The 25,699-nt window shown below is 36.8% G+C and overlaps 3 protein-coding genes across 10 annotated transcripts; 1 reads left to right on the top strand and 2 right to left on the bottom strand.

Annotated features, from left to right (window-relative positions):
- Positions 1-836: 836 nt before the first annotated feature.
- On the bottom strand, positions 837-12,755 carry LOC135596729 (serine/threonine protein phosphatase 2A regulatory subunit B''beta-like). 4 transcript variants are annotated; one of them, XR_010481019.1, is made up of 14 exons: positions 12,098-12,755; positions 10,765-11,013; positions 10,560-10,665; positions 10,372-10,471; positions 8,383-8,488; positions 8,093-8,183; positions 5,652-5,793; positions 4,492-4,639; positions 4,254-4,363; positions 2,511-2,667; positions 2,311-2,436; positions 2,018-2,205; positions 1,314-1,398; positions 837-1,229 (listed from the first exon to the last, which is right to left on the bottom strand). XR_010481019.1 is itself a non-coding variant. In XM_065088831.1 (13 exons), exons 1-12 carry the CDS (start codon positions 12,245-12,247, stop codon positions 2,065-2,067), a joined length of 1,626 nt encoding a protein of 541 aa, XP_064944903.1. In that variant the 5' UTR covers positions 12,248-12,755; the 3' UTR covers positions 837-1,229; positions 2,018-2,064. The 4 variants fall into 4 exon arrangements, 1 of the variants encoding a protein (XP_064944903.1); XR_010481018.1 differs by having other exon boundaries at positions 1,351-1,398; XR_010481020.1 differs by having other exon boundaries at positions 1,314-1,350.
- Positions 12,756-13,280: 525 nt separating this feature from the next.
- Positions 13,281-20,572, bottom strand: LOC103970086 (succinate--CoA ligase [ADP-forming] subunit beta, mitochondrial). 5 transcript variants are annotated; one of them, XR_670622.3, is made up of 7 exons: positions 20,166-20,572; positions 17,980-18,109; positions 17,059-17,170; positions 14,053-14,124; positions 13,871-13,948; positions 13,697-13,787; positions 13,281-13,599 (listed from the first exon to the last, which is right to left on the bottom strand). XR_670622.3 is itself a non-coding variant. In XM_009383724.3 (6 exons), exons 1-5 carry the CDS (start codon positions 20,265-20,267, stop codon positions 13,908-13,910), a joined length of 438 nt encoding a protein of 145 aa, XP_009381999.2. In that variant the 5' UTR covers positions 20,268-20,572; the 3' UTR covers positions 13,696-13,787; positions 13,871-13,907. The 5 variants fall into 5 exon arrangements, 2 of the variants coding, with proteins under 2 accessions (XP_009381999.2, XP_064944902.1); XR_670621.3 differs by having other exon boundaries at positions 17,980-18,090; XR_010481017.1 differs by lacking the exon at positions 17,059-17,170 and having other exon boundaries at positions 17,980-18,090.
- LOC103970085 (protein disulfide isomerase pTAC5, chloroplastic) lies at positions 20,564-25,400 on the top strand. Its single transcript, XM_009383723.3, has 6 exons — positions 20,564-21,184; positions 23,603-23,698; positions 23,863-23,955; positions 24,220-24,463; positions 24,991-25,028; positions 25,146-25,400. Exons 1-6 carry the CDS (start codon positions 20,621-20,623, stop codon positions 25,245-25,247), a joined length of 1,137 nt encoding a protein of 378 aa, XP_009381998.2. The 5' UTR covers positions 20,564-20,620; the 3' UTR covers positions 25,248-25,400.
- Positions 25,401-25,699: the final 299 nt, after the last annotated feature.

Here is a 25,699-nt window from a genome sequence, read left to right as displayed (position 1 = left end):
TTAGACTAATAAAATACACTCTTGAGGATTTGGAAAGCAGTGTCCATGTCAAACCCAGTAAAGTAAAATAAAGTAAGTGATCATATTGGCCTCTGTGTGGTGGGAGAGATGGAGTGAGACTGGGAATTTACATTGTTTTTGCTTTTGCTTTGAAGAAACAAGATTGGCATCTTTGGACCCACATCATACTGTAGCTTTACAACAATAATATAAATCAATTCAATGGACTGTACTATGATGCCTTTCGATCTTCTTTCTATGATGCCTTACAACAATAATATAAATCAATTCAATGGACACGCATTAACCTTCCATATGGTAAAAGTCTCATGCAGCGGATCCTACATTTTTTTTTTTTTTTTTTTTGGTTTACATCTAATCTGAAAACCGGATCAAAAGAGATTTTTTTGATTTTTGTTTTACATCTAAGCAGGTGGATCATTGTCGTTGACTCTTCTCCTCTTACTATTGTTTCTAGTAATTTATTAGACTTAGGTAGAATTGGAATGTCCTAAGAAATATTGAGAATACTTTTCGATCTATTTAGCAAAAGATTAAGGAATCTTACGGAGCTGAAAGCCTGAGGATGAGACGAACCTATTTACAGCCAGTGAGTCCTACATAACTATCAAGGATATCTTCCGACGATATGAAGTCCTTACCAACTTGAGAATTGCTATTTTTCATGATTGGTAAGTCTCATATATAGCAACAAACATGCCATAATACCATCTGAGGAAATACACTCATGCGAAGAGAGAAATACCAATAAAACTGCTATTGTACTCCCAAAGAATTGTAGGAACAAAAATAAATTAGCGGAAAGAAATGGATAATTGAAAAATCATATCCTTAGATTGGTAGGTACCCCATCTACAATGATGTGATCAACTGGAAAATTGGATTTTTCTTCTTTGAAGCAAACAAATGTCTCACCTTATGTACTAGGCATTACCGGATTTGAGCAACACACTCCCAGAATGCCCACCTACTAGCTTTCAATCACCATGAAAGCAAAAAAACCTTTGCAAGTCATGAAAACATACATTTACAACTAAACCTTCCTGATGAAATTGTAGAAGCTAAAATTTGGGCATGCTTCTCCAAATTTCCACCAGAGGAATATCTGTCTGATGCAAGCCTTTATCTGATACAATCTGTATAGATGCTCCAAGCAAGTCAGCTTCTGGGAAGCGTCCAGAATATCATCAAATGCTTCTGTCAGGCCCCTAAAGATGAAAATGACAAAGAGCTCAAACTAAATAAGCAATCAGATTAAAAAGAAAAAAAGAAATGCTGATGTGTATACATACATGTAAGCTACTGTTGATGAAAGAAAATGTTTTGTACCTACAATTCAGCAGATTAAGCTCAACTCTTCTGGAACATAGAACTAACCTACAGGATAGGAACAAACGAGTCTCAACACTAATGAGAGTAGAAAATGGAGATAATCCACTTTTTCTGTTTTAAATGGATATTTTTGCAACAATATCAACTTTTGGATGAGACTGGGTAAGTACAGTATTATGTGATACCATCCTAATCAATTATTCTGATCAATTCACACACATCAAAGAGAGAGTAACAGTTCATAATCTAACTCCAAAAATGAGATAATATGACATTATTTTTCTCAGGAATTCTTTCACCCAAAAAAAATTGCATGCCTGGCCATCATACTATTTTTTCATATTTAGTTAATTCTCATGTTTCAGCATTAAAAGACTTAACAAGAAAATGAAATCAGAAGATGATGCCATGGAATTATTTTATACGAGTAGGTATATGAACAATTCATGATTCAAATTTAATAAATTTCAAATATTCCATTAAAATCTGTCTCAGTAATTAATTGAAATTTATAGTTGACTGTAGCACTAATTTCTTCCTGCTAGCGACTGCAACTAATGCCTTTCTTGGATAAAAGTTGCACCATACAAATGGAACAATTAAAAAATTAGAATATCATGGCACCCCAAAAAATGAAAAATCAACAAAAGATAGAGCTGCTCACCATAAATAATCTTTTCTTTTATTTTTGGCAATGAACCATAGATTGTATTAAAAGGGAGCCTCGAGTGATTCATCCCATATGTCTCCGCTTCCATTGGAGGCATCTTCACCATCTTCCTCCATAGACAGCCTAATATATTCTCTATGTGCAAAACGATCCCACTCAGTCAAAGTTGGATTTTCACGTTCCTACATGAACAATTACAAGCAGAACAAGTTACATTAGACTGATGAAGCATGTTCCTTGTGTTCAAGGAAGTTACTGTTGCTGACAAAGCAGAGAGATTCACTCACCTGTCGAATTAGAAATGGATCACGTGTTTCAAATGCCATGAATTTGTTGAGATTAAAGAGGATGTTAAAAATATTTCCTGAAAGTTTGCCGCCTTTCAAGTCATGCAGTGTAAAGTAGCTTTCATTCTGCAAGAAAAAATTGCCAATTTTAAATTTTTTCCCAATCTCATCCTATCCTACAAGTTGGGAGAGTTGGTCACCTCTGGACCAATCATATCAATCATCTGGCATAATATGTCCTCAAAGAGTACAGGTTCTTGTGCCATACATTCCATACGATGCAACTGTTCCTCATAGAAAAACTGCATCTCGTTGGCAGTTAAAATTCCATTACCATCCAAATCTATACACTTGAACCTGAAAATCAGTATATTCATAATAAATATTAAAACGAGAAAGGGAGAACAGTTCCAACCAAAGACTAACCAAACAAATTAATGTAACACTCAGAATTCTTCTATTTCATCATTCACATGGAACAACAATAGAGGTGCAGTAATGCCAGATACTGTTTGCCATCAAACCACCATGAATTGTTAAAAAGGAGTCCAGAGTATAATCTCCAAAATAATGTAGAAAAATTAACCAAGAAATTGACATTCAAGGGTATGCCATTACACCTACATTTACACGCCTAGGGCTGCCTGCAATGTGACATGTGCACTAAGGTGATCTTTTAACCAGTGGGCTATCATGTTTGTAAATAAGTCACAATCGAGCAAAATACTTAATAGCAAATCATGTATGACTCTAGTAATATGAATATGAAGAAGTTCCACTACAAGGTAAATTGTCACTTAAATGAATGTCCATAGCCAAGTATCCAACAAGGAGACATGAACCTGAAGAGAGAAAAAATGTGGTCTTATGATATTATCATAAAATGGTCACATATTTAATGGATTTAGGATATTAGTAACTCTTCTCTTGATAACAGATAATACTGTCATGTTGGGAAAAACTGAAACAAATATAAAAATTTAGCAACAAAGATGAATAAGATTTAATTTGGTTGACAGTTAAGTTATGGACTGTTCCTTGGTGCCAGCATGAGAAGCATACACAAAAAAGGATGTTGAGATGATCAATTAATAATTATCTCCTAACCAAATAAATGACTTCTTCAACAAAAAATTATATAGATGTAGTGGCAGGCTATATATGTCAGACAAAAACATTGGGAAATTGGTTATCCATCTGGTATAAGACATTACAACACCTCAAAATGTTTGTCAGTTAAACATGAGTGCTCAGTCATCAACATATGAGAAGAGCCTAGACCAAAATACAACCTAACAAGAGCTTTCGAGGCAATCAAATATTCTTTCCCCAATGTTTCTTCTCTTAGTAGGAAATCTTCACTATCGCATGATCTGGACAAATGCTCAGATAAGAAAATGTCTGTATGTCTGTCAAAAGTTCTTAATCATCAACATGTGATAAGAACCAAGACCAAAATACACTCTTACATGGGATTGGAGGCGTGCCAATATTTCTTTCCTCAATTTGTTTCTAGTAGGAAATTCTCACTGATTCATGGTCAGCATGGGCATGTACATCAATAACATACCCACGACATAAATAACACAAGGAGAGCCAGTTTAGTGACTTAAAGAAGCTTATTAGAGAAATATCGATAAACAAAAGTTTTGACTAAATACAGTTTTATCTTATGACTCATGGTGATCTATAATGTGTAGCGGATCTTCATGTTATTGTATAACCAAGTTGTCAAATTGTTACAAATTGACAACATGTCATAATGATCAGAAGACCTAGAATTATTAACCAGATCCATTATGTCACTAAAAAAAATCTTCCAAGGAAGTAAAGCCACGGTGGAAGAAATTATGTTTAATCAGATAATATAATCATAAAAATCATGCATATCAAATATAAAGATTTATTATCATCAAAAGTTTGCACAGAATTGTCGCTATTACCAATACTCAAGGCTAGGCTCAGCTGATTTATCCTCCTCTGCTAGTATAAAATACACAAAATCTTCATACCCCATCTTCCCGTCAGCCTTGCTTTTAAATTTTCTGGGAACCTAGATGGCAATTAAAACACATTAAACATCACGAACAAAATCCAACAACAATGATCATTTGTACAACTCTTGACTATCGCATGTTATGCTAGACTCCCAGTATTTTGAAACAACAAATTGATGCAAACCTGTGAAAAGATCCTTTCAACAATTCTATAGGTTAGCGCATGGTTTCCATATCTGATTAGGTTCTCTTTATCAATCAAGAAATCATGATCTGTATCAAGCTCCCAAAACTTACAGTATATCACATAGAAGTGCTCGTACGAAAAGTACCTGCAGGTATAAACACTATCAGAACAATGCTATTCTCCACTGTAAAATGATCCTAATTACTTACACAATGTACAAATTTGTGAAACAATTATTATTAAATACCAATGGTTCATGATTGGTGGCACTAATTACCAAGACCAACAATCAAAGAATATCAGGCTGGCATATAACGTATAAAATAATTTCAAACATAATAGCATAAATGAGCTGGAACGCAACTGCATATTTAAGAATTATCGTAATCAGTTCGCAATTACCAAAAGGAAAAGGGTAAACCTGGTGTGTGAGGCTCTCATCAATACGAAGTCACAATATATGCAACCTTACCCCTGTAACTAGGAAGGTTGTTTTCGTGACTAAAACCTTGGTCACCAGAAGCGACAACATTGTCGATGTACCAAAGCTCGACCTCATAGCCATTACCATGTGATGCAGCAATGTAAAAACAAGGGAGACAAAAATGCAATGAGTTCAAAAATGTGATTTTCGCTTTGGTTGACCAACTCCTCAGCTTCCAATTTAAAAGAAATATATAAGGCTTAGCATTCAGTTTATTATTTAACTTCTATCACGAATTGTCTATGCTATTTAAATATACTGAAACTAATGGAATTTTCAACATGCAAAACCAGTAGTTTTCATATCTGTATTGACCAAAACTGATCTTTCTCCTAAGAGCTAGTTTTAGCTTGAAAGTTTCGATAAAATTTTAAGCCTTCGTATGTACCAATAATACAAGGTTCTCCATAAACACTACTATTTTGAACAAATCATCAAGTCTAGTCTTAATGAACATGCCAGAACAAAGGATTCCATTACAGACATTTTCACATTAAGCCCTACACCAACTAAGACTGGACATTGTCAGATACCATCATTTGCTAGATGCATAATAGAAATTGAAAATATAATAGCACCTACAGCCATTTATAATACAATATTATGTAAACTTGCAAATCATATCAAACAGATCTACAAGACATATATAAGAAGCACATCAGCAAAATGTCACCTCAAAACTTTGTTAATATCTTCTTCTTCTTCAGCATGTTGCATTGCAGCAATTAAATCTCCATGTTTCAGTTCTCTGAGGGTAAGTTGACCATTTCCAGATCTATTCATATAGTAAAAAATTCTGTATATGACAGTTTCAGCTGGCAAAAATGTTCCATTATCAAATGAATTAGAAAGAGATGCTTTCATAGCGTTCAGGAAGTTTGAAAACCAAATATGATTAAAACATTTTAAAATGTCATAGAACACACGGTATTAGATGACAACTACTGTTTGTAATTATCAACCTTGAATATGCAACACAAGGTGGAATTATCAATAAAATACATGAGCAACAGCCTAAGACAACTGAATCGTGATATGAAAGAAAAGGTGTTTGATGAGCATGATGATTATAAGATGTGATGAGAATCATAAACAGGATGAGTTTGACCTGCCATCAACACAACATGTGCCAAGAAACTACATGATATCCCATATATAGAAACATAAAGCCAAAAGTAGTAGAATTCTCACAGCTTTTTCTTCACATGTAGACAGTAAATGACAATTTGCTGAAGTGTAAATATCTTGCTGATTTTAAAATGATAACTACAGCAGCTAAACATACAATAGAAACTAAATCTTAAGTATTTAAATTATACACACAATAGAATAGGTCTAAAAAGAAATTATTTCAGCAAAATAAAATAGGAATCCACTCAACTATACAATTTTACTGCCAAGGACCATACATTGAAGACTGATATGGTCATCGATGTTGTGCAGATTAGGTAACTGATAACTCATCTCTCTTCTCTGTCACCTCCTTTCATATTTTATCATCACCTTGCACATGCAGTTCAATCAGAGAAGAAAGCCTGTTGGTTCATTCAAAGGCTTTTTGGTGTGTCCTAGTGTTCCTTAACTCTAAAAAGCCAGAAGAACATCTTCCTGTTCTTTCTAATCACAATTAATAGTTCTTTCAAATATTTTAACTATAAGATTCATTAACTGGATAGACTATCAAGTGCATGCCTTCCGACAGTCTCATTCAAATTGTATTGGACAGCTATGAAGAAAGAAAACATATGTTGTCTAGTATGTCAGGCTTCCTAGAGAAGATTATGCTCTATACATCACATGATAGGTGTAGCTCATCAAGTCAGAGAAGCATTTAGAGTTGATGAAAAGTATACCCCTTGTTTTGTCCATTAAGTACATAGGGACTCTTTGATGCATTCCCTGCATAGTGAGCTCCAATTCCAAGCCATGTTGGCCAAGGAATCATTGTCACCCAATCCCTCTAATTTTGCTACCTTAACAAGTAGGTATTAACTATTTGATGCTTAAACAATTCATAAAGAATATTACAGACCTCTACAAGTTATTAAGTGGTTACACTAGACTTTTTTAAAGGTTAGCCTCGTCAATAAAAGCCACATTCTTGTTTTACTCACAAGAAGTCATACTTTTGATCACATGTTGATAACTATGTCATACATCACATAAGCACATTATATTGATAAATCCAGAACACTACAAAAAAGAATAACTACTAAATACTATTGTTGTCAAAACATATATCAATCACTCAATGCTGGTACGATACTATTCATTTTTAATTTTTATTTTATTTGACATTTAAATCCTTGCTACAAAGTCTCTTGAAGCCCGAGTGCAAAGCTTAAGTGCATACCTTTAAGGAAGAATGTTCAATTGGCTAATCTTCTCTCTTTTTTTTTTTTCAAAAAACAAAACATCTATCATTTCAGAACAAGTTTTTGCATCACACAGATCTCACAATCAGTAATGAAGACAATACTAGTAGAAGATGTACAAAATTATTGAGATCTGCCCTCTAGACGCTGGGCATTTAAAAAAATAACTCCAGACACACATTTAACGAATGCATCAATGAAGGATATGAGCATTATGTAAGGGAAAGGTCAAAATGTGAAAGATTGTCCTCAACAATTGAAACTTATAGAAAGTAATCCATTAATTTATGCATATTACTGGCACGTGGCAACTTAAATATCACAAAAACAGGCATATTTCAAGCATAAACCAATACGGGCAAATGATGGATGCCATTTGAATACAATCAACAAGACCATGTATTTTCAAAATGCATATAAGTATCACTTCGAGAGGAGATCCTTGTCATTACAAGAGATATTCAAACAGACTGTCTTTTTGGCTTTCTTTCAGATTACAACACAGCAAAACACAGTAATAAACAAATCAATTTTTTGTTTAACCATTCAGAGTACCATAATAGACCAATGACCATTTGGCATTTGAACTATTTATCTGCTACAAACAGCGTGTCATACATATACAAGTATATAATTTGTGAAACTAACATCATGGTATATCAGCCAACCAACTTATCCAATGTCAAACATAACAAGATACTTAATAGCAAAGATTTATTTGTCATTAGTAAGAACTCACCATATCTTTCCTGAAATTCAGGTGTCCCCTGTAGGAACTCCAAACCCGGATGGGTTGCCAGAAGTTCGCGCAGGACTGGTTTAAAGTCCTCCTACAGAAATTTAGAGTAAATAGAAACATACAATTCAATATAAGAGTATTGAAATCCTAATATCGGTACTTGAAGAAATAACACTGTTCCATAATTAATGCACCATTGACCTTATACTTCAGTGACTATAATAAGTGTGCGAACAACTCCCTAAGAAATAGTTTTTTTAAGTGCTGTGGAAAAGATAAAGAAGACAAACCTGAGTGAGGTACTTGCGATCTGCTTGCTTCAAAATTGTAAATATTTGTGTAGCTATATCCTTTGTCATCATGTTGCCATTGACCCAATAAACGATAAATGCATCCCTAATATAGTATCAGAAATGACCAACTAATCAATGTTGTGCGAGGAGTACCTCCAATGAGATAAGACAAACACAATAAGTAAATGGCTAAGCCTTTTTCTAAATAACCAATGAACCTACATGATGTAGATGCGAGAAAATAGAAATGAAATAAATGGCTATAATCAAAGAGGGATGAGCCCAGTGGAATTATCTAATTACATAAAAAATAACCATGTTGCCTGTCTTTGGTATCACACAAAGCATAAGGTGACTTGACCAGTGACCAACCAACAAAAAGCAATCTTGTATATGTCGCAGACGATATTAAGTTACTCAAGAAAAAGCTTCAAATGTACTGCATGTCAAGCAAACTGGTGTACCTAAACTCACACATGCAAATGCACCATGACAATGAATGCACTTTGCTCCAAGAAACTAAGGTTTAAAAGATACATTCACCAAATCTTTTCTAACTCTGTTTTCACAAGGTCCAGCCCTCAAATATATATCACTAAAAACCCATAGCTTCGAAAGGCCAAAACCAAACACTTTAAAACTTTCCTATCTATGGTCCAAGTCATATTAATGGTGGCCTAGTGCATGAGGCTAAAAGTTCTGAGAAATGTCCAAGGTGGTTTGCCATTGCCTTCCTCATAACAAAAATCTAAAACCAAATCCAAGTCCATCTGTAATAGAAGTAGCCATATCTAACCTACATAAGTCAATAAACAATTTGAATCAGGTAAGGACAAGGATAACAACCATCAACAAACTTAGAAACGGTGTGACCTGCTTACACAATTTAACTTGACACCTTGAACCCAATTAACCTATTAATGATGCAATTTATCAACATAGTATAACTAAATATGACATATTTGACAAATTTAACCTGATTATTCATGGGATCAATTCAGGACAGTCAGGTTGACTACTGAGATAAGTAAGATTTATAGTTTAAATCCATAGAGTCCAAATGATCCTGCTAATTTCATCTCACATCAAGCCGAGTTTAGGATCAAATTAAGAATTGCCATCATAGTTGCATATACGACTAGCAATTCAAGTTCTTACACCCAAGTCACAGAAAAAGCAATCTTACTATGGGGCCAAGACACACAAAGTTACCATATTAGAATATTTTTATGATGACTAGCAAGTAGCATGTGCAAGTATATTTCCAGATGTAAGGGCATCTGGGTATAGAGATATAAAATTTTATTTAATAAATATATGAAGGCCTAGTTATCCCCATACACTGAAGATGGAAAGTTTGACACAGACCTTCTAGCTGACCTAAAAGTTGAGTGTACAAATTACCTGACTCATCATCCAAAAAAGACCATCTAATAGACTTAGAATTTGCAATTTGCAGCCTGCAGTACTACTACAACAACAAAGCTGTAATATCCCAACAAACCTGCAGTACTAATGCTTACTAAATGGCAACATCACATTAAGTTATCAAATCAATGGCAGACTCTGGTTCTAAAAGAAATTCAGTTAAGATAGTAGTGGTTGTAGGCAATGAAGAGAATGAACCAATCCATGTTAGTTGTCGGACACTTGATACATTAGGCCTCTCATGATGAGGAGCAATGGTTGAAAACAAAGATCAATAGAAATGGGGTTTGTGTGGATGAAGGTTGTCAGTTGTCTCTACTAAGGAGCAACAACAAATATAATAAACCTTTGAAAGGGATAAGACAAGTTCAGACAAATAATCAATGGACAATCAGCAGTTTTATCTTGAAGATCAAAAAAATGGAAATGAAAATCGAACAAATATATGCAACTAAATAACTAATTCAAGTTTAAACAATGAAATAGAACAACTCAAGCTCCTAAAGAGCAAAGCATAGAACAGTGTGCTTTGTAAATCTTGATTCTGATGAGCTATACCTTGTCACCATTCCAGTGCATTCCACATCAATCTTTCTAAAAAGAGAACTTGAAAGAAATGATGGCAACTTGCAGATTTCCTTCGTAACTGTTTTGAATTCTAAGAAGGAAAAAAGTAATAATCTTTAGCCAGTTGATATGGAATATAACACACGATTATAAGTCTTACAACATTAGTGCATATTCACCTTGGATTTGTAGTCCATCCATGTTACCAAAGAAAAGATAATCAATTCTAGATAAGCATTGATCTTTCATTGCTTTTGGAGGTGGACGCCCATTTTGGAAATAGAACTGTGTTGACATCAGTCAGTTAAATCAGAAACCCATTAGCCACCTAGAGGAGATGTTTTGGTCTGAATAGAACAAAAAATTGGTCAGCAGTTAAAATACCTGAGGTATAACTTCTTTGACAGGTTCACTCACTAACTTTAATGGAGAACCAAATGGTGAAGGTCCAGCTCCTGAACTACGCTTCATAAAACGGGGAGATCCAGAAGTGCTTCTAGGTGAGAGAGGAGGTGCACTGCCGGCAGGAAACATGGACGGCAGTGAACTGTTAGTGGCAGCATTCGATGTACTAGAGCTGCCAGCAGCATTTAAAGGTGAACCTGATTTCACATCTTCAATCAATGACTTAACCTGAAATCAAAAAGAAAAACATTGGCAGGGCAAGCATAATTACTGGGCCTTATATCTGGATTTCAACCTAGGACATATTGCACTCTAGATGTTTTAAGGGTACAACTTATAAAGAAAACTGACATTGATCGACAAAGTGGAAGTCTTGTATAAAAATATAAGATAAAAATGATTTATATGCCACTGCTGCATGAGAAGCAAGCAAGACCTTCTTCTTTCTTCGGGTATAATCTTAATAATCTAAATTATAATTTATAAATAGGAAATTATGATGCATAAAAATTTTACTAGACATAATATCTTGATGTAATGTCTGAGATGAGTTATACCAATTCAGGATACAACATAAAATATAAAACAAGAAAGCCATTTTTCCATGACAGACTGCCACAAATTCAAATCAAAACTAAAATGTAAGGAAAATAAGTTTTAAGTGCCCTTAAGAGATATGTTGTGTATCATAATTAACCACCCCGCAAATGATGTTACCTTTAAGAGCATCCATCACGAAGAACAAAACCAAAATATGATTATATAATGAATTATACTTCAAATCTGAGTCTATAGGGAGCGGGAGCAACAGAACACCATGCACAGGCAGAATGTAGTTAGCTTATTGTTTAGAAAAGCTAGGTCTTCAGCAAAGTTTCAGTTAACAAAAAAATGTAGAATTGATTCCAGATAATTCTAACAAAGAAAATATATAGACCTTTCTGCATTTCTGCTTAGGAGATCCGTCCCATTTTAGAAATTGAGTATCTACAAAGATAATGAAACTTAATAAAGAATGCAGTTATTTCAAAAGAAAATACTTAAATGCCCCTTCTAACACCACGAGAAATTAATAAGATAAATTTCAGAATCAAGGCTAAATCCTCCATGAAGCCAATTAAGCTAACCAATCTCCAGAAACAAGGAGACCGTCCTGAATAGATGACTAATTAAAGTTCTTCCAAAAGCGTCATCCACAACAAGAACGTCTACGATGCTATGCAGAAATGAAGCTTCCACCACTTCCTCTTGATGAAACGAAGGGAAATATTTTCATTGACTGGCACAAAACAAATAACGAAAGAATACGTACCAATTTTCCCGTTTCTGGCAGCGAAAGCCACTGGAAATACAGCTCTTCAGCCATTTTAGGTCTCTCCTTAAGAGCCAAATGGGACAGCTCCGGAAGCTGCAGAAGCTCCGGGTCAAACGACGCCACGTACCTCACCGTATCCGAATCCATTCCAGTCAAGCCCTCTCCCTCAACAAAACGAGGAAAACCGACAAAAAGAATGCAAGAAACCCTAGCCCCCAAGTCCCTTCACAAAAAGAATCAAAAAACTAAATCTTTCAATTCAAGATTCAAGGTGGACAAACCCTAGGTCCCCAAATCGGATCCTCTCCCTCCCTCCCCTTCCCTATCCGAACCAAAGAATCCAAACCCTTAACCCAGCCGTCGAATTGATCCAAGAAACCCAAGATTGGAAGCTGAAAGCCTGAAGAAGCTTCAGATCGACTGGGATCAGTGGGATCCTCCTGGTCTCCGGCTGCGGAGCTTCATGAAGCGAGATCGCCCTCGAAATCAGTCGCTCAGGAGGCCGCGCCCCATCGAAATCGGAGGAAAGTACGAGGATTTTATCGGGAATGAGATCGAATTCGGATCGCAGAATTCGCCGCCCTCGATAACCGAGTAGGGAAGAGGAAGAGGTGGCCTTAGGACCTCGGAAAGCCGAGAGAGAGAGGAGAGAGAAAAAAGAGAGGGGAATATTATGGCGATCGCATATTTATAGCATTGTTTGATCGATTGATATCATGGATCTGAGCCGTCCGATTAATGTGTTCTTGAGGTATTTGATCTATGGGCGATTGCCATTAAGAATGCCCCACATGGCTAACCCTTAAATAAGGTGGGCCATCAGCCGGGTGGGCCCGAGAACGATAGGAATAAAAAGAAACTAACTTATACATCCTTGCAGTTTTAAAGTGACATATATGCCCCTTTGACATTTAACATAAAAAAATCCTATTAATCGCTTTTAATATATATATATATATATATATATATAATATCCAAAAAATTCGCTTAATCTACTTTCTGGCAATGCAGGTTTTAGGTTTGCCCTGAATATATATACATACATACACCATAAAACTTAAATTTTGAAGGGACACATGCAATATTCACCATGCGTGGTGGAATTCCCTTACTCTTCCCTTCAAATATTCTCTATCTTAACAGTCGTTAGCGAGGAAAGAATTTTAGTAACACTTGTAAGTGAAAAGGCAATGCGTACATTTCATTATATTGATCATTCTGGTAATGGAAACAAGTATTAGCAACTTGGCATCAATATTGATCAAGTTGTTCCCAAGGAGAGTCATCAGAATCAAACGCATGCCTATTGAGTCGGACTAACAATGCAGATCAGTAATCGAAGTTTTTCCATGAGACAACATCACGTGGAGCATATCGTCGAACACCTTTCCGCCGAGCAACATGGGCGTATCAACAGAGGATGTCAAGAGGGACTTGCCACATAATTTTGTTCTGGCCATGTGTGGCCAAAGAGTGCAATCACGTAGAAGCTTTCTTTCCTGGCGATGAAATGCAAATGGATTATTTCACAGCAAAGAGAAAATTTGCAAACAGCAAAAAACCGTCAAAGGAACATTATCAGGAGCCATCACTCACTGAATTACACGGCGCTGTTGGTCAGGTCCTCACAGCTCAGTGAAGCAAAATAATTTTATTTCAGAAAATTCATCTTTGTACGAGAAATTCACTGAACAGAAGCAGTAACTCAGTCGGATTAGTGGGATTTTTAAAAAAAAATAAGCAGGCATGATGACTGCCGTCGTTGTATACCTATTGAGCAGCAGTTTTCACTGCTTTTTCTGCTGCATCATCCAAGTCTTCCGCGGTGATCAAAGCCATTCCACTCTCCTATAAATAATGACTTGTAGGTTAATTTTATTTATCACGTGATTGTATGTAAAGACAAACAAAAACGATGGGAGAAAATGTAGCCAAAACTAGGCTGTGAATACCTTGAGAATTCTCTTTCCTTGATCTACATTGGTGCCCTCCAGACGAACCACAACAGGAACTTTTAGTGAAACCTGTTAAACACGAGTCGCAGGTCAATCATAATTGAGGATACTACACAGTAACAACAAAGTTCTATGCCAAACAACATGGTTACGTAAATCAAGCACTGAAGTAGCAATTTGTGAGAGACACAGTTACAAATAGAGATGGATATTCTCAGGCATTGTCAAAAGAAATAAACCCTATAATGTACTAACTAATCATTAAGTCAACGAGAACTACAAGATGGAGAACACCTTACCAAAAAACCCTTCAGCACCATCCTATCTTCTGGTTTGAACCAAAGAACCCTCACTAAAAATGGTTCCTTATCAAGAAGTACCTCCATCATTATTAGACTTCTTCCAAATCATTACTTGTGGATTTTCTCCCTGTCAAATTTATTATTTGCTTCATCTTTCTACATCATTCAAATTCCAAATCTGGTTCAAGTACCTATCTTCCAAGAATAATGTGTTGTTTCAATGACCCAAACTCTTTTTCATCCAGATCACATGGAACGTTATTCAATTCCTGAACTCCTCCATAAAAATTTTCAGAAAATTATACAGCAAATCTTTTTTAAGTGTCTCATTTCTTTAAATTGTCATAATTAATTTGGCCACCACAGAGAGCCAAAATCCATGCAATACTATGCTCACCGTAATAAATTCATTTTTTTCATACCAATCTAGATGGTAAGCCTTGATCACTTAGTTCACCACAAGTAGCTTATCCTTAAATGACCGGACACCACTTCATAATATATTTCTATCTTTGCAGTAAGAATAAAAATTAGTTACCCTTTCCAATTAATCACAAATTTTCACAATATCAATTTATATTTCCTCTTCATCAAAATTGTTCTCCATATTAATGGAAAACCATCTAGCTTTATAAAGGATTTCAGAAAAGCTTATTTAAGGCAAAGAAATTAACAGAAAGTCAAACAATCAGTTGGCCCAAAATATCTAAGAGTTGTGTTGAAAATAAAAAGGTCTTTGGTCTTTCTAGGTGCTAACCTAGGGACTCCTTTTGTATTCAGCGCATACAAGTTTCTTACGAGATTACTCTTGGAAATCATTGCCTTCCTTGATTATACCAAGACTCCTAAACCCCTATAAATAGTGAAGCTTTTTAATGGATGAATCACTTCAGATTTGAATGAAAAGAATTGCATCTTCTCTCTTCTAGTCTCTCACTATCCTCTCTTGTTATCTTGCTCTCTTGTTTTCTCTCTACTTCTTCCTAATCCGTTTTGCATCAGTTTGGTATCAGAATCATCAAAAAACCCGCCATGTACTCCAATGGGTCCCGACTAGCAACAAAAGCTTCTATTAAAACTCACGAATCCTTGCACCTCCAATGTCAACCCATTGTGTGTGGAGTTGGACTTTTGGACAATTGTTCTTACGGAATTAAATGACCACTTAGCTTTCGATACTTGGTATGTTTTGAAAACTTCACTAATACTTTTGTCGAAAAAAAATTGTATTGTTTCATTAAATCATGGTTTTCATCGCTTCTCCCCTCGTTTCTCTCCCTTTTTTTTCATTTTATCACTCTCTCTCTCCCCTTGACCTACAACTACCAAATTTAACCAACTGAAATTTGTCCAAAAACTATAAAACAAAAGGTGAGGAAAAAAAGTGTGAGAACCGTTTGAAACATTGCATTTCTACCTTGTGTATTGCAACAATTAACAACCTGCTGACTGAGAAACGAGGAAGTAGCGACAAGCGACGGCAGCGATGAGCGGCGACAGCGACAGCGACAGCGGTAGCGGCGAGCAACGGTAGCAGCAGCAGCGGCGGCAGCGAGAAAGGGAGCGGGAGCGACAAGCAGCGGGAGGCGCGAGTGGCGACAGCGACAACGTTTGCGAGCAGCGGCAACGGGAGCAGGAGCGGCGAGCAGCGGGAGGCGCGAGCGACGACAGAGGCAGCGTTTGCGAGCGGCGACAGGAGCGACGAGCAGCGGGAGGCGCGAGCGGCGACAGGAGCGACGAGCAGCGGGAGGCGCGAGCGGCGACAGAGGCAACGTTTGCGAGCGACGACAGCGGCGAGCGGCGACAACGGCAGCGTTTGCGAGCAGCGACAGCGGCGAGCAGCGAGATCGGGATCGGGATCGGGATTGGGAGTGGCAGCGGCAGCGGGTTAGGGTTGGGTAAGGGTTATATCGGTTTAGTTGGTTCGATTGAACCAACTAACCAACCGAACCAGACCTAAAATCCTGGTTCGGTCGCCTTGGTTTACCCAGGCGCTCGCCCGAAGCGCCCAGCGCCTGGGCTCGGGCGAGCGCCCAGGCGGCGCCTGTTTGAAGCGCGCTGCCTGGGAGATTAGCGAGGCGCTAGGGCCTCGCCTCGCCTCGCCCGAGCGCCTTTTTCAATCACTGGTTTTCAATCCCACTGTCATCCTCACTGTCATCATATTATATCCATTTATTCACATCTAGTTTACTCTTCAAATATGGAACCTCATTGTCATATTATTAATGCAAATAGAGAGCACATAAAATAAACCGTTACTTAATAAATCACATGATCTTCTTAAATCTACTAAAGGTGCATTTCCACAAGAATAAAACATGCAAAGATGAATAGTATTCTAACACTTTGCCCATGTGACAATCATTCCCTATATTTCCTGCGCCAGTTAACAATCAGAAACCTATTTTACCATATTGTTATATCATATCAAACAAAGTGATGTATGCATCAATCAAACTAACGCTAATCACATTCCTTACACGGAAGCTGAGTGGAAAGAATTGAAATATATTTTCAAGGCTTCAAATTATTTAATATGTGATTCCACCCATGAAGAGTAACAATTGTGAATAGATGAATGTAGCATGTTGTCAAGTACAGTACAAAGACATGTATGAGGTTCCATACTTCAAGAGTAAACTAGATGTGAATAAATGGATATAATATGATGACAAAGGTAGAGAATAAATACACCCCTTACCAGCAATATCAGCCACCTCCTCAGTTTTAACAATATGCACTCCACCCTTTAGTCCACTTTTGAAGGTCCCCAAGCCTCTCCCACCAGCAAGAATTTGGCTTTTTACTACAACCTGTAGCAACACCATCAAACCTCAATTATCTATGTTAGAGTGTAAAACACTCTAAAATACGCAACTCATAAATCATCAAAACATTTTTTTGAAATCTAGCCAAAAAGATCTTATGGAACTCGACATTTCACACCATACATAATCATACTTAGAAATCAGTTTCTAATATGTGTTCTAGCTATTTATAAATGAATCACTGATAAAATAATGCACATGAGATGATATGTGTGATAGTCACACCAACTTTTATTAGTTGTAGTAAAATGTAATATGCTGAGTAAATAATTACCACTCACATAAATATCTGAACATATTAGCTTAATAGCTTCCAAGAGTTAATATCAAACTCCAGGCAAGAGAGAATAGGTTATTGTAACAGCAGCATTTAATTTTTTTATCAATATCAGATTGTGAAACTGTATTTCTGATCAATCTTATACCCTCATTGATGGAATTCTAGTTATATTTCCCATGCATATCAAACTCCAGGCAAGAGAAAGAATAGGTTCTTGTGTAACAGCAGTATTTAAATTTCTGATCAATATCAGATTGTGAAACTGTATTTCTGATCAATCTTATACCCTCATTGATGGAATTCTAGTTATATTTCCCATGCAAGGAGCATGAAACGATCATAACAACCATTAACATGATTTGTGATCTTTGTGTGTCAGATATACCTTTATAGATTTCCATTGAAACTTCATAGACACAAAAGCAACAGATCAAGTGACAAACCAAAATCTTTAAGAAATCTTGCAGAAAATGTGAAACTTAATCTAATGTTCTGGCTTAGACAAGAAGCACACCTCTTTCCCACTGGGAAATACAGATTTGACAGCCTCCTTCACTTCCTCAATGGATGAAGCTGCGACTCCCTTTGGTACATTTATGCCATACTTGCTCATCAATTCAGCACCCTGCTCCAGAAGCAATGACCTTTACGATTACACATTATGCACCATGGTCATCCCCCAAGTCAATTAAGAGACTATATGTCAAACATTTAAAGCTCCAGAAATGTCATAGAATTCAATATAATATTTATAAAAGAACACCAACAAAGAAGAAAGGGAAGATTTCAAAACTGATCTGTTGTAATCAAATATACAATGATAACAACAACAAACAAAGCCCTAGAGTCCCGACTATCTGGGGTCGCTTACATGGATATTTTCCCGCTCTTAAGATCCATAAAGAGTCACATCTTTAGTTAAGCTAAAAATATTTAAATCTTTAAATATAGTTTTTATTAATGTCTCTTTGTGTCTCCGTCCACCTCACCTCATATTAGTAATAATTTTACCTCTCCTCATACAAGTAATCGTATTTGCAGGTCTCCTAACAACATATCCGTACTATCTTAAATAATTCTCACTCGTTTAATTTTCAATTGAAGAGACACCTAATTGTTCAAAAATGAAACCATTTCTTTTCCTATCTTTCCTAGTAACTCGACACATTTACCTCAACATTCTCATCAAAGCAATACAATCATTTTGTATATATTATTTCCTAATTATCCATCACTTAAATTCTAAAGCATTGATGGTCTAACAATTGTTTTATAAAATTTATTTTAATCTCAAATGTACCCAATGATCATACAAAGCTATTGATGGTCTTGTCATTATATCCGTTTTATTTTTACTTTATGAATAATTTCTTCATCAATCTCTCCATCTTGTTGAATAATTGATTTCAAGATAATTAAACTTTTACTTAATTATTCATTCCTAATAATACTAGGATTGGATCTCATATATTCAATTTTAGTCTTACTTAATCCAAAACATTTATTTTAGGCTGTCTCCACAACTCAAGCCAAGAATTAATTCAATATAAAACTCTAAAAAGATCGATTCAATATAATCTTAAAAGAATAGAACACAAACAAAGAAAAATGAGAACAAAAAATCAATCTGTGTAGGCAACTCTGGAGAATCTAATAACAAGAAGTTCTTGCAAAATATTTAAAAATAATAATTATCCTTCCAATATGGTCTTAAAAAAAGAGGAACGTCAACAAAGGAAAAAAAGGTCTTAAAATAAAAGGAATCAGTCCGTTTAGGCAAATCTTGTCCATCTAATAACAAATATGTGACAACTTGGCTCAATGGTAAAACTAATTAATTCCAAAGACCCAGACCAATCTTCTACCACTTCCGGTTGTCCAATATAACCCAGAATCTAATCTTGGGATGGTGCATGTAAGGCTGTGCCTAATGATGATTCCATGATGACATATCTCCAATCTCATCCACGCATAGTTTTAGATCTTTCACCGTGCTCAATGCTATATCCACTCTTGATATTATTTATCACAACCTGACTCGATAGGATAGTTGACCTATTAATTTAATCTGGATTACAATGCAAAAATGATAATGTCCAAACTAATGACAATATACTCATGAAGCCCTTAAAGACCAACTTTAAGTCCTCCATTTTCGTTTTGAAACTAAACTGTTAATATTACATAACAATACTTGCAAAAATAAAAAATAACTATCCTTCCAATATGATCGTGAACAAAAAGAAAGCCAACAAAGAAGTACAGGAAGATGAAACAACTGATTTGTGTCGGCAAATCTTGAGTATCTAATAACAAACAAGACCCGTAAAAGTTTAAGAAAGGACTATCTAATATGATCTTGAAAGAAAAAAAAACAAAGAAAAACAGGAACATGAAACAACGGATCCGTGTAGACAAATCAAGGTTACAATAAAAAATAATATCTTGAAAGAAACAAAAGAGCGCCAGCAAAGAACGGGAAGATCAAACAACAGATACGCGTAGGCAAAATTTATGTATCCAATATCAATCAAGACGTATAAAATTATAAAAAAGGATCATCCTTCCCATATTACACGCATTACACAAAACAATCAAATCTTTCTTCGCCATGTTCTTTGGATCAAAGAATAAGAAACAAAGAAACAACGCATCAGAAAGAAAGTGTCACCAAGTGACACAAGAACATCGGATCAAGACCTGGTATTCATGGACGTTGAGCCGCCGCAGTTGCTGTTTCTGCCACCTCCTAGCGAGGGCGAGAGACCCGGCGACGAGCTTCCCGATGGATCCCCTCACCATTCCTCCCTCCCGACTACGTCTCGACGCAACACTGGAATCCTAGAGTCAAATATTGCTACAACAGACAAGGAGGAGGAGCCGGAGGCGAACAAACCCTAATGCTCTTTCTTCACTGTTCATGCTTCCCTCTCCTCTCACTGTGGATCTTTATCGCTCAGAAAATTAAAATGCCCTCGACGTCATACGTATTTAATAGATTACGGTGTCTTTGATTATTTTTATTTTTAAATCAATAAGGATATATATATATATATATCTAAAATTGTATTCTTATAGATAGGATGATTTTTATTAGTTGAGTAAAAATATCCCCAGCGATACCGCTTCCCCGCCACTTCTCTCTCTCGACTTCGATGGCTTCGTCACTCCTACCGGGCCTCCACCGGCCTCCGGCCAAATCAAGCTTCCCCTTCCCATTCCAACCACGAAAATATCCCAGCCCTATCCCTAGGACTACCTCATCCCCAAGATCTCCCATCTTCGCTTCCCTCTCATCGTCCTCCTCTTCCTCCTGGGAGCGGGAGGAGCAGCGATGGCTTCGGGAGGAGCAGCGGTGGCTCAGGGAAGAGCAGCGCTGGCTACGGGAGGAGTCCCGTTGGGGTGCCGAGCGCGAGGCCCTCCTCCGCGAGATCGCCGCCCTCCGCCTCCAGATCGAGGCCCTGGAGCGAGACCGGCCCGAGCTCGAGGCATTGATCCTGGCGGCCCCGCAGAATGAGGGACGGTCCGGGGCCGCCCCGCCGCGGCCAGCGCTAGTGGAGGAGGCCCAGGTCAAGGAGATGGTTCTTGAGGAGGTAAGAGTTTCGGAAGCCGTGGTGGAGAGGAGAGAGGAGGTGGTGGTGGAGGAGAGGCAGCAGCAGCAAATCCGGCGGAAGACGCTTAGGAAGGGATCCGAGGGAGAGGACGTTCGAACCTTGCAGGTTCTCGCTGGAGTTCATTTCCTTTCTCTTCTTTCTTTTCTTCTTTTATCAATTATATTCGGATTGTGATGGAGATATTCTATTGTTTAGAATTATTAGAAATGCATTCACGATGATTCTGAGTCAAATTGGGATAGGGTTAACATATATCAGACACCAATTCGACTTAAAAGTTTAAGTTATTAGATTGTGGGCCAACTCAATATATATCATTAAACTCTCTCAACTTTACCAATGCGAGATTATTCTTTTACTCCTCTTTTCAATTTCTCCTCACGCATGAATAATTCCTAATAAAAATCTTACAAGTCTTTTGTGTATCATGAATGTTTGATTCGCATGCAATGCAATTTTGTCAAAGATATGACTTTCTTTTTCTAATTTTCCTCAAAAGACAGATTAGATCTCAGAATGTAGACAACATCTCAATCATAGTTAGAGCAGAATGCAACTTTTATGTATGTTATCACAGGAGAATAGGAGCAGATGACTGACGAGAGAGGAAGAAAAGGGTGTATATTTTTTTTGTAGAACCAGATATAAAGTCAGTATTCATCAAATTCAAGTTTTCATTGAGAATATTACTTTCCCAATTTGTTTATGACAGCTTATCTATCCTTTATTTATATTTAACTGTATCGAACCTTCTTCTATTAACTATGATTCTTGATTCGTATGGGGTTCAAGTTCGGGTTTGACGAAATGTTGATCCAATACCATCTTTTGGATGGAAGTTTTGGCAGATTAGAAAACTATTGCTAGGAAACAAGCGTAAAACTGAAAGATAAAAAAAAAAAACCTTTTTTGCTTGTAAAGCTAAAGTGCTAACTATAAGACTTAAAACAACAAAATTGAAAATGTGTAAAGAGACAAATAAGCGCATAGAGTGCAGGTTGTCTTTGGACAACTCCTAGGTGCTCTTGGTAGTTAGCATATCACTGCCGGTTTCAGTCTCCTCCTCTCTTGTTGCTGGAAACTCCTCCTAAGGTTTAGAGAGTGAGCAATAGGGATTTACAACTTCTCATTAGTAGCTGGACGAGGCTTTAATGTAGAATTTTGGTTGCTAGAACTTGAGAAAGAAAAGGCTGCAGTTGGAGGCAGAATCCTTTTTAGAACTCCTCTTCTTGCAACTCTCGGTGCAAGATGAAACTAGGGTCAGATGTGGGACTTCTTAGCTGCTTTTTGGTTCTTCTTCTTGTTTCTGCTTTTTGGTTCTTCTTCTTATTTCTGCTAAAGGCCTCTTTAGAATCTATTAAGGCTGGTAACAACTCGGGAAAAGGTCTTGCAAAAAAATGACTGTAGGTATGCAGAAGGGCTGCAAAACTTGCAAACTCCTTCCTCTCTTTCTCTCCTCTCTTCTTAACCCAGGGTGGTTGGCTTCTTAAGAAAGGGCATGACCTTGGTTCTTTTGGGGATGCTTTAGATGGGGCTCTCCTCTCTCTTTTATAGCTGAGGTAAGGATGGAGTCATAGCAAAGTTAGGACTTGGAGAGTCCTAATACCGTTAGGACTTGGAGCTGGACCTATTATAGTTGGACCTGACCTCTTTAGATTTGATTGAGCTCGAGTTGAGTTCAGCTACATTGAATTTGAATTGGAGTTTTGAGTCAAAGTTGGGTTGATCTAAATTGCACTTCCATCGGAACTTGATTTAAGCTAAATTTAAGTGAGGCATGAGCTGACTTAAATCTAGTCTTTGAGCTTGAGATTGGCTTGGTTTTTTTTTGGTTTGATTAAGATTGGACTGGAGTCCAACTGGAACTCCAATTGGGCTGAATCGGAGTTTGGCTCGAACTATGCTGGATCATCCCTGATCAATTCATCACACCTTTTAGAACTTGTAAGGTAGACCCACATACTAAGCGATCAAGACAAATTAGTTTAACTCTTATCCAAAATATAAGATAAGTTTTTTATAAGAGTCCTAAATCCTAATTGATTTTTAGAGTAGCCCATAAGCTTGAGTTGTTCAACTCAATATATATAAATATAAATATTTATATATTTATATATATAATGGCAGCACAATTTCTTACGAGTTACTATGAGTGAGTGTTTACATATCACTATAAATGATTGTTTCAGTAGGTCCTTAGATGCACTTTATTGAGCACCTCTTAGCTAACATCAGAACCTTCATACCTTCATTGTGTCATGTATAGTTAATTGTTACTAAGAGAAGCAAACTAATGTCTATAGCTTCTAGGATCCTTGGATAGCAGGAACATGCCCAAAGATTTGTTTAACCACAATCTCACGTATCCAGTAGCTAAATAGTGTTAGTGTATCATGTGATGTTAACATTGATAATGTGAAATTCTTGTTTGATGCATTTGGGTATAAGGGAATCATGAAACTGTTGTACAGGATTAATTTTGAAACAGTATAATATTTAACTCTTCTAAGCCTGATTAAGCAGGAAGCTTTGCAAAGCTTGGGGTTTTATTCGGGTGAGGAAGACATGGAGTTCTCATCCTTTTCAAGTGGGACAGAACGAGCAGTGAAAACTTGGCAGGTAAGTATTTAGTATCATTTTGATAATGGCAGCAGTAGGAACAATTGGTTCTATAAGAGAACTATGCATATTTAATCAATTTTGTGTACTTATAAACCTTTGCTAAATTAAATTAGTCTCATTCGATCCTTCGTTCATTTTTGTTTGCTGATATTTTAATACAGGCCTCGTTAGGAGCTCTCGAAGATGGGATTATGACAACCGAGCTTCTTGAAACGTTATTTAGGGAGCAGGGTAAAGGGGGCACTGCCTTGAAGGTGAATGCTGTATGCATTTTTAAATTTTGTATCATCTTCAGTATGCATGACTGGTAGTTTTATTTCCAGATTCATCTGAATTTGATAGTTTCTCTTAACATTTAGTTGCCCAACTGAATAAGATTTGCTTCTGGATATGTGATAAGCAAACCTTGCCACAATAATTTGGTTCATGCTTTGAATTTCCAATTTGCTTTTCAATTTGCACTCTATTTCTCCACTTGGGTCGAGATCGTGACTACCCGAGTTATATTTGCCCCCCAGGATGATGCAAATGGAGCAATGTCCACATCTATAACAGAAATGACAGAGATTCAGCGGAAAGTAGTGAGAGAAAATGGTGATGCACAATTTGATGTTTCTCAACACAGAGTGTTTCTTCTCGGGGAAAACAGGTGGGAAGAACCATCAAGGCTCGTGGGTAGGGATAAACCACTTGACAGAAGGGAGACTGCATCTCTTACAAAGTGCGTCTCTTGCCGTGGGGAAGGCAAATTGATGTGCACAGGTATCTAAAAACAACTCCTACGTCCTCCTGAAGTCATTTTATACTAATTATTGCTGTTTTGTATCTTTTTATAGCATTTAAAACATATGCAACTTCAATATTGATTCTTTGAGTCTTTTCTGTCATTGTTGTGTTGTGCTGTAACTCTTCCATTACGATATCCATCTTTTTGTAGCATGAACTTAAAATTTCCATGTGTGGCACCTGTCAACACTCCATGAGCAGCTGGTTTCCAAATGACAAAAGTGCATTTAACCTGCCTCCTTTCACCAACTGACACTGTTGCTTGTCTCTATTCTAATAATGATATTCATTCATACTGTTAAAGAAACCAAATTTCTACATCCAAAGTAATGTATTGACATACTGAATTCTTTTTGTCCTCCCTATGGGTCCCAGTTGGTTTATTCTCGTAATAATTTCCCAAAACTATCCGTTTGGTTTTATTGCAACAATTTGGTCACTTTCTTGGTAAGACTATGATCCATTTCAGTGAATTTTTCTTTATTTTTCCTCTTCTTTTGCAGAGTGTGACGGAACCGGCGAACCAAATATTGAACCACAGGTCTGATTGCTTTGATACTTTGATGTTTTATAGATTATGCTTACATTTATCTGATTATTTGTCTGCTCCTGCACTAACTGTTTAAACTTTTCTTGTTTTTCTTCTGGCCATCTTCAGTTTCTGGAGTGGGTTGGTGAAGGTACAAAGTGCCCATACTGTGAAGGATTAGGCTACACCATTTGTGATGTTTGCGAAGGTAGGACGACAGTGGAAGCGTAGCTATTTATGGAAACATTGGAGTTCCCCCCATGTTAGATGAAAGCTAATACATGATACGTACATGGGATTTTTTGCATGTATCCCTAAATTTCCCCAAAGTTGTAACTTAAGACAGGAAAAATGTGAAAATGCACGATGATTTATGTGTAAATATGGATATAATTGTTGGACCGAAAATAAGTCATTCTAGATAATGGAGATATTATTGAATAATTAATAATATTTTTTTATTATTTAAATTTGGGGAGACAATGGAGAGAGAGAAAATAGAGTTAGAGGAGTATGAACAAGGAGATTGAGGAGGCAGAGTGAGAAGACAAAGGTGGAAGAGGAGGAGATGGGGGATAGTCAATAGGGTGGAAGCAATGGTTGAGGAGGAGAAGACTAAGGGAGAGGATGAGGAGGGAAAGGATATTTAATTAAACTAATTTAAAATTAGCTTAATTTGCTTA

The sequence above is a fragment of the Musa acuminata genome, chromosome BXJ1-11 (assembly GCF_036884655.1).
Source record: "Musa acuminata AAA Group cultivar baxijiao chromosome BXJ1-11, Cavendish_Baxijiao_AAA, whole genome shotgun sequence".
NCBI classification, from domain to species: Eukaryota; Viridiplantae; Streptophyta; class Magnoliopsida; order Zingiberales; family Musaceae; genus Musa; species Musa acuminata.
This window is presented reverse-complemented; position numbering and strand designations above follow the sequence as displayed.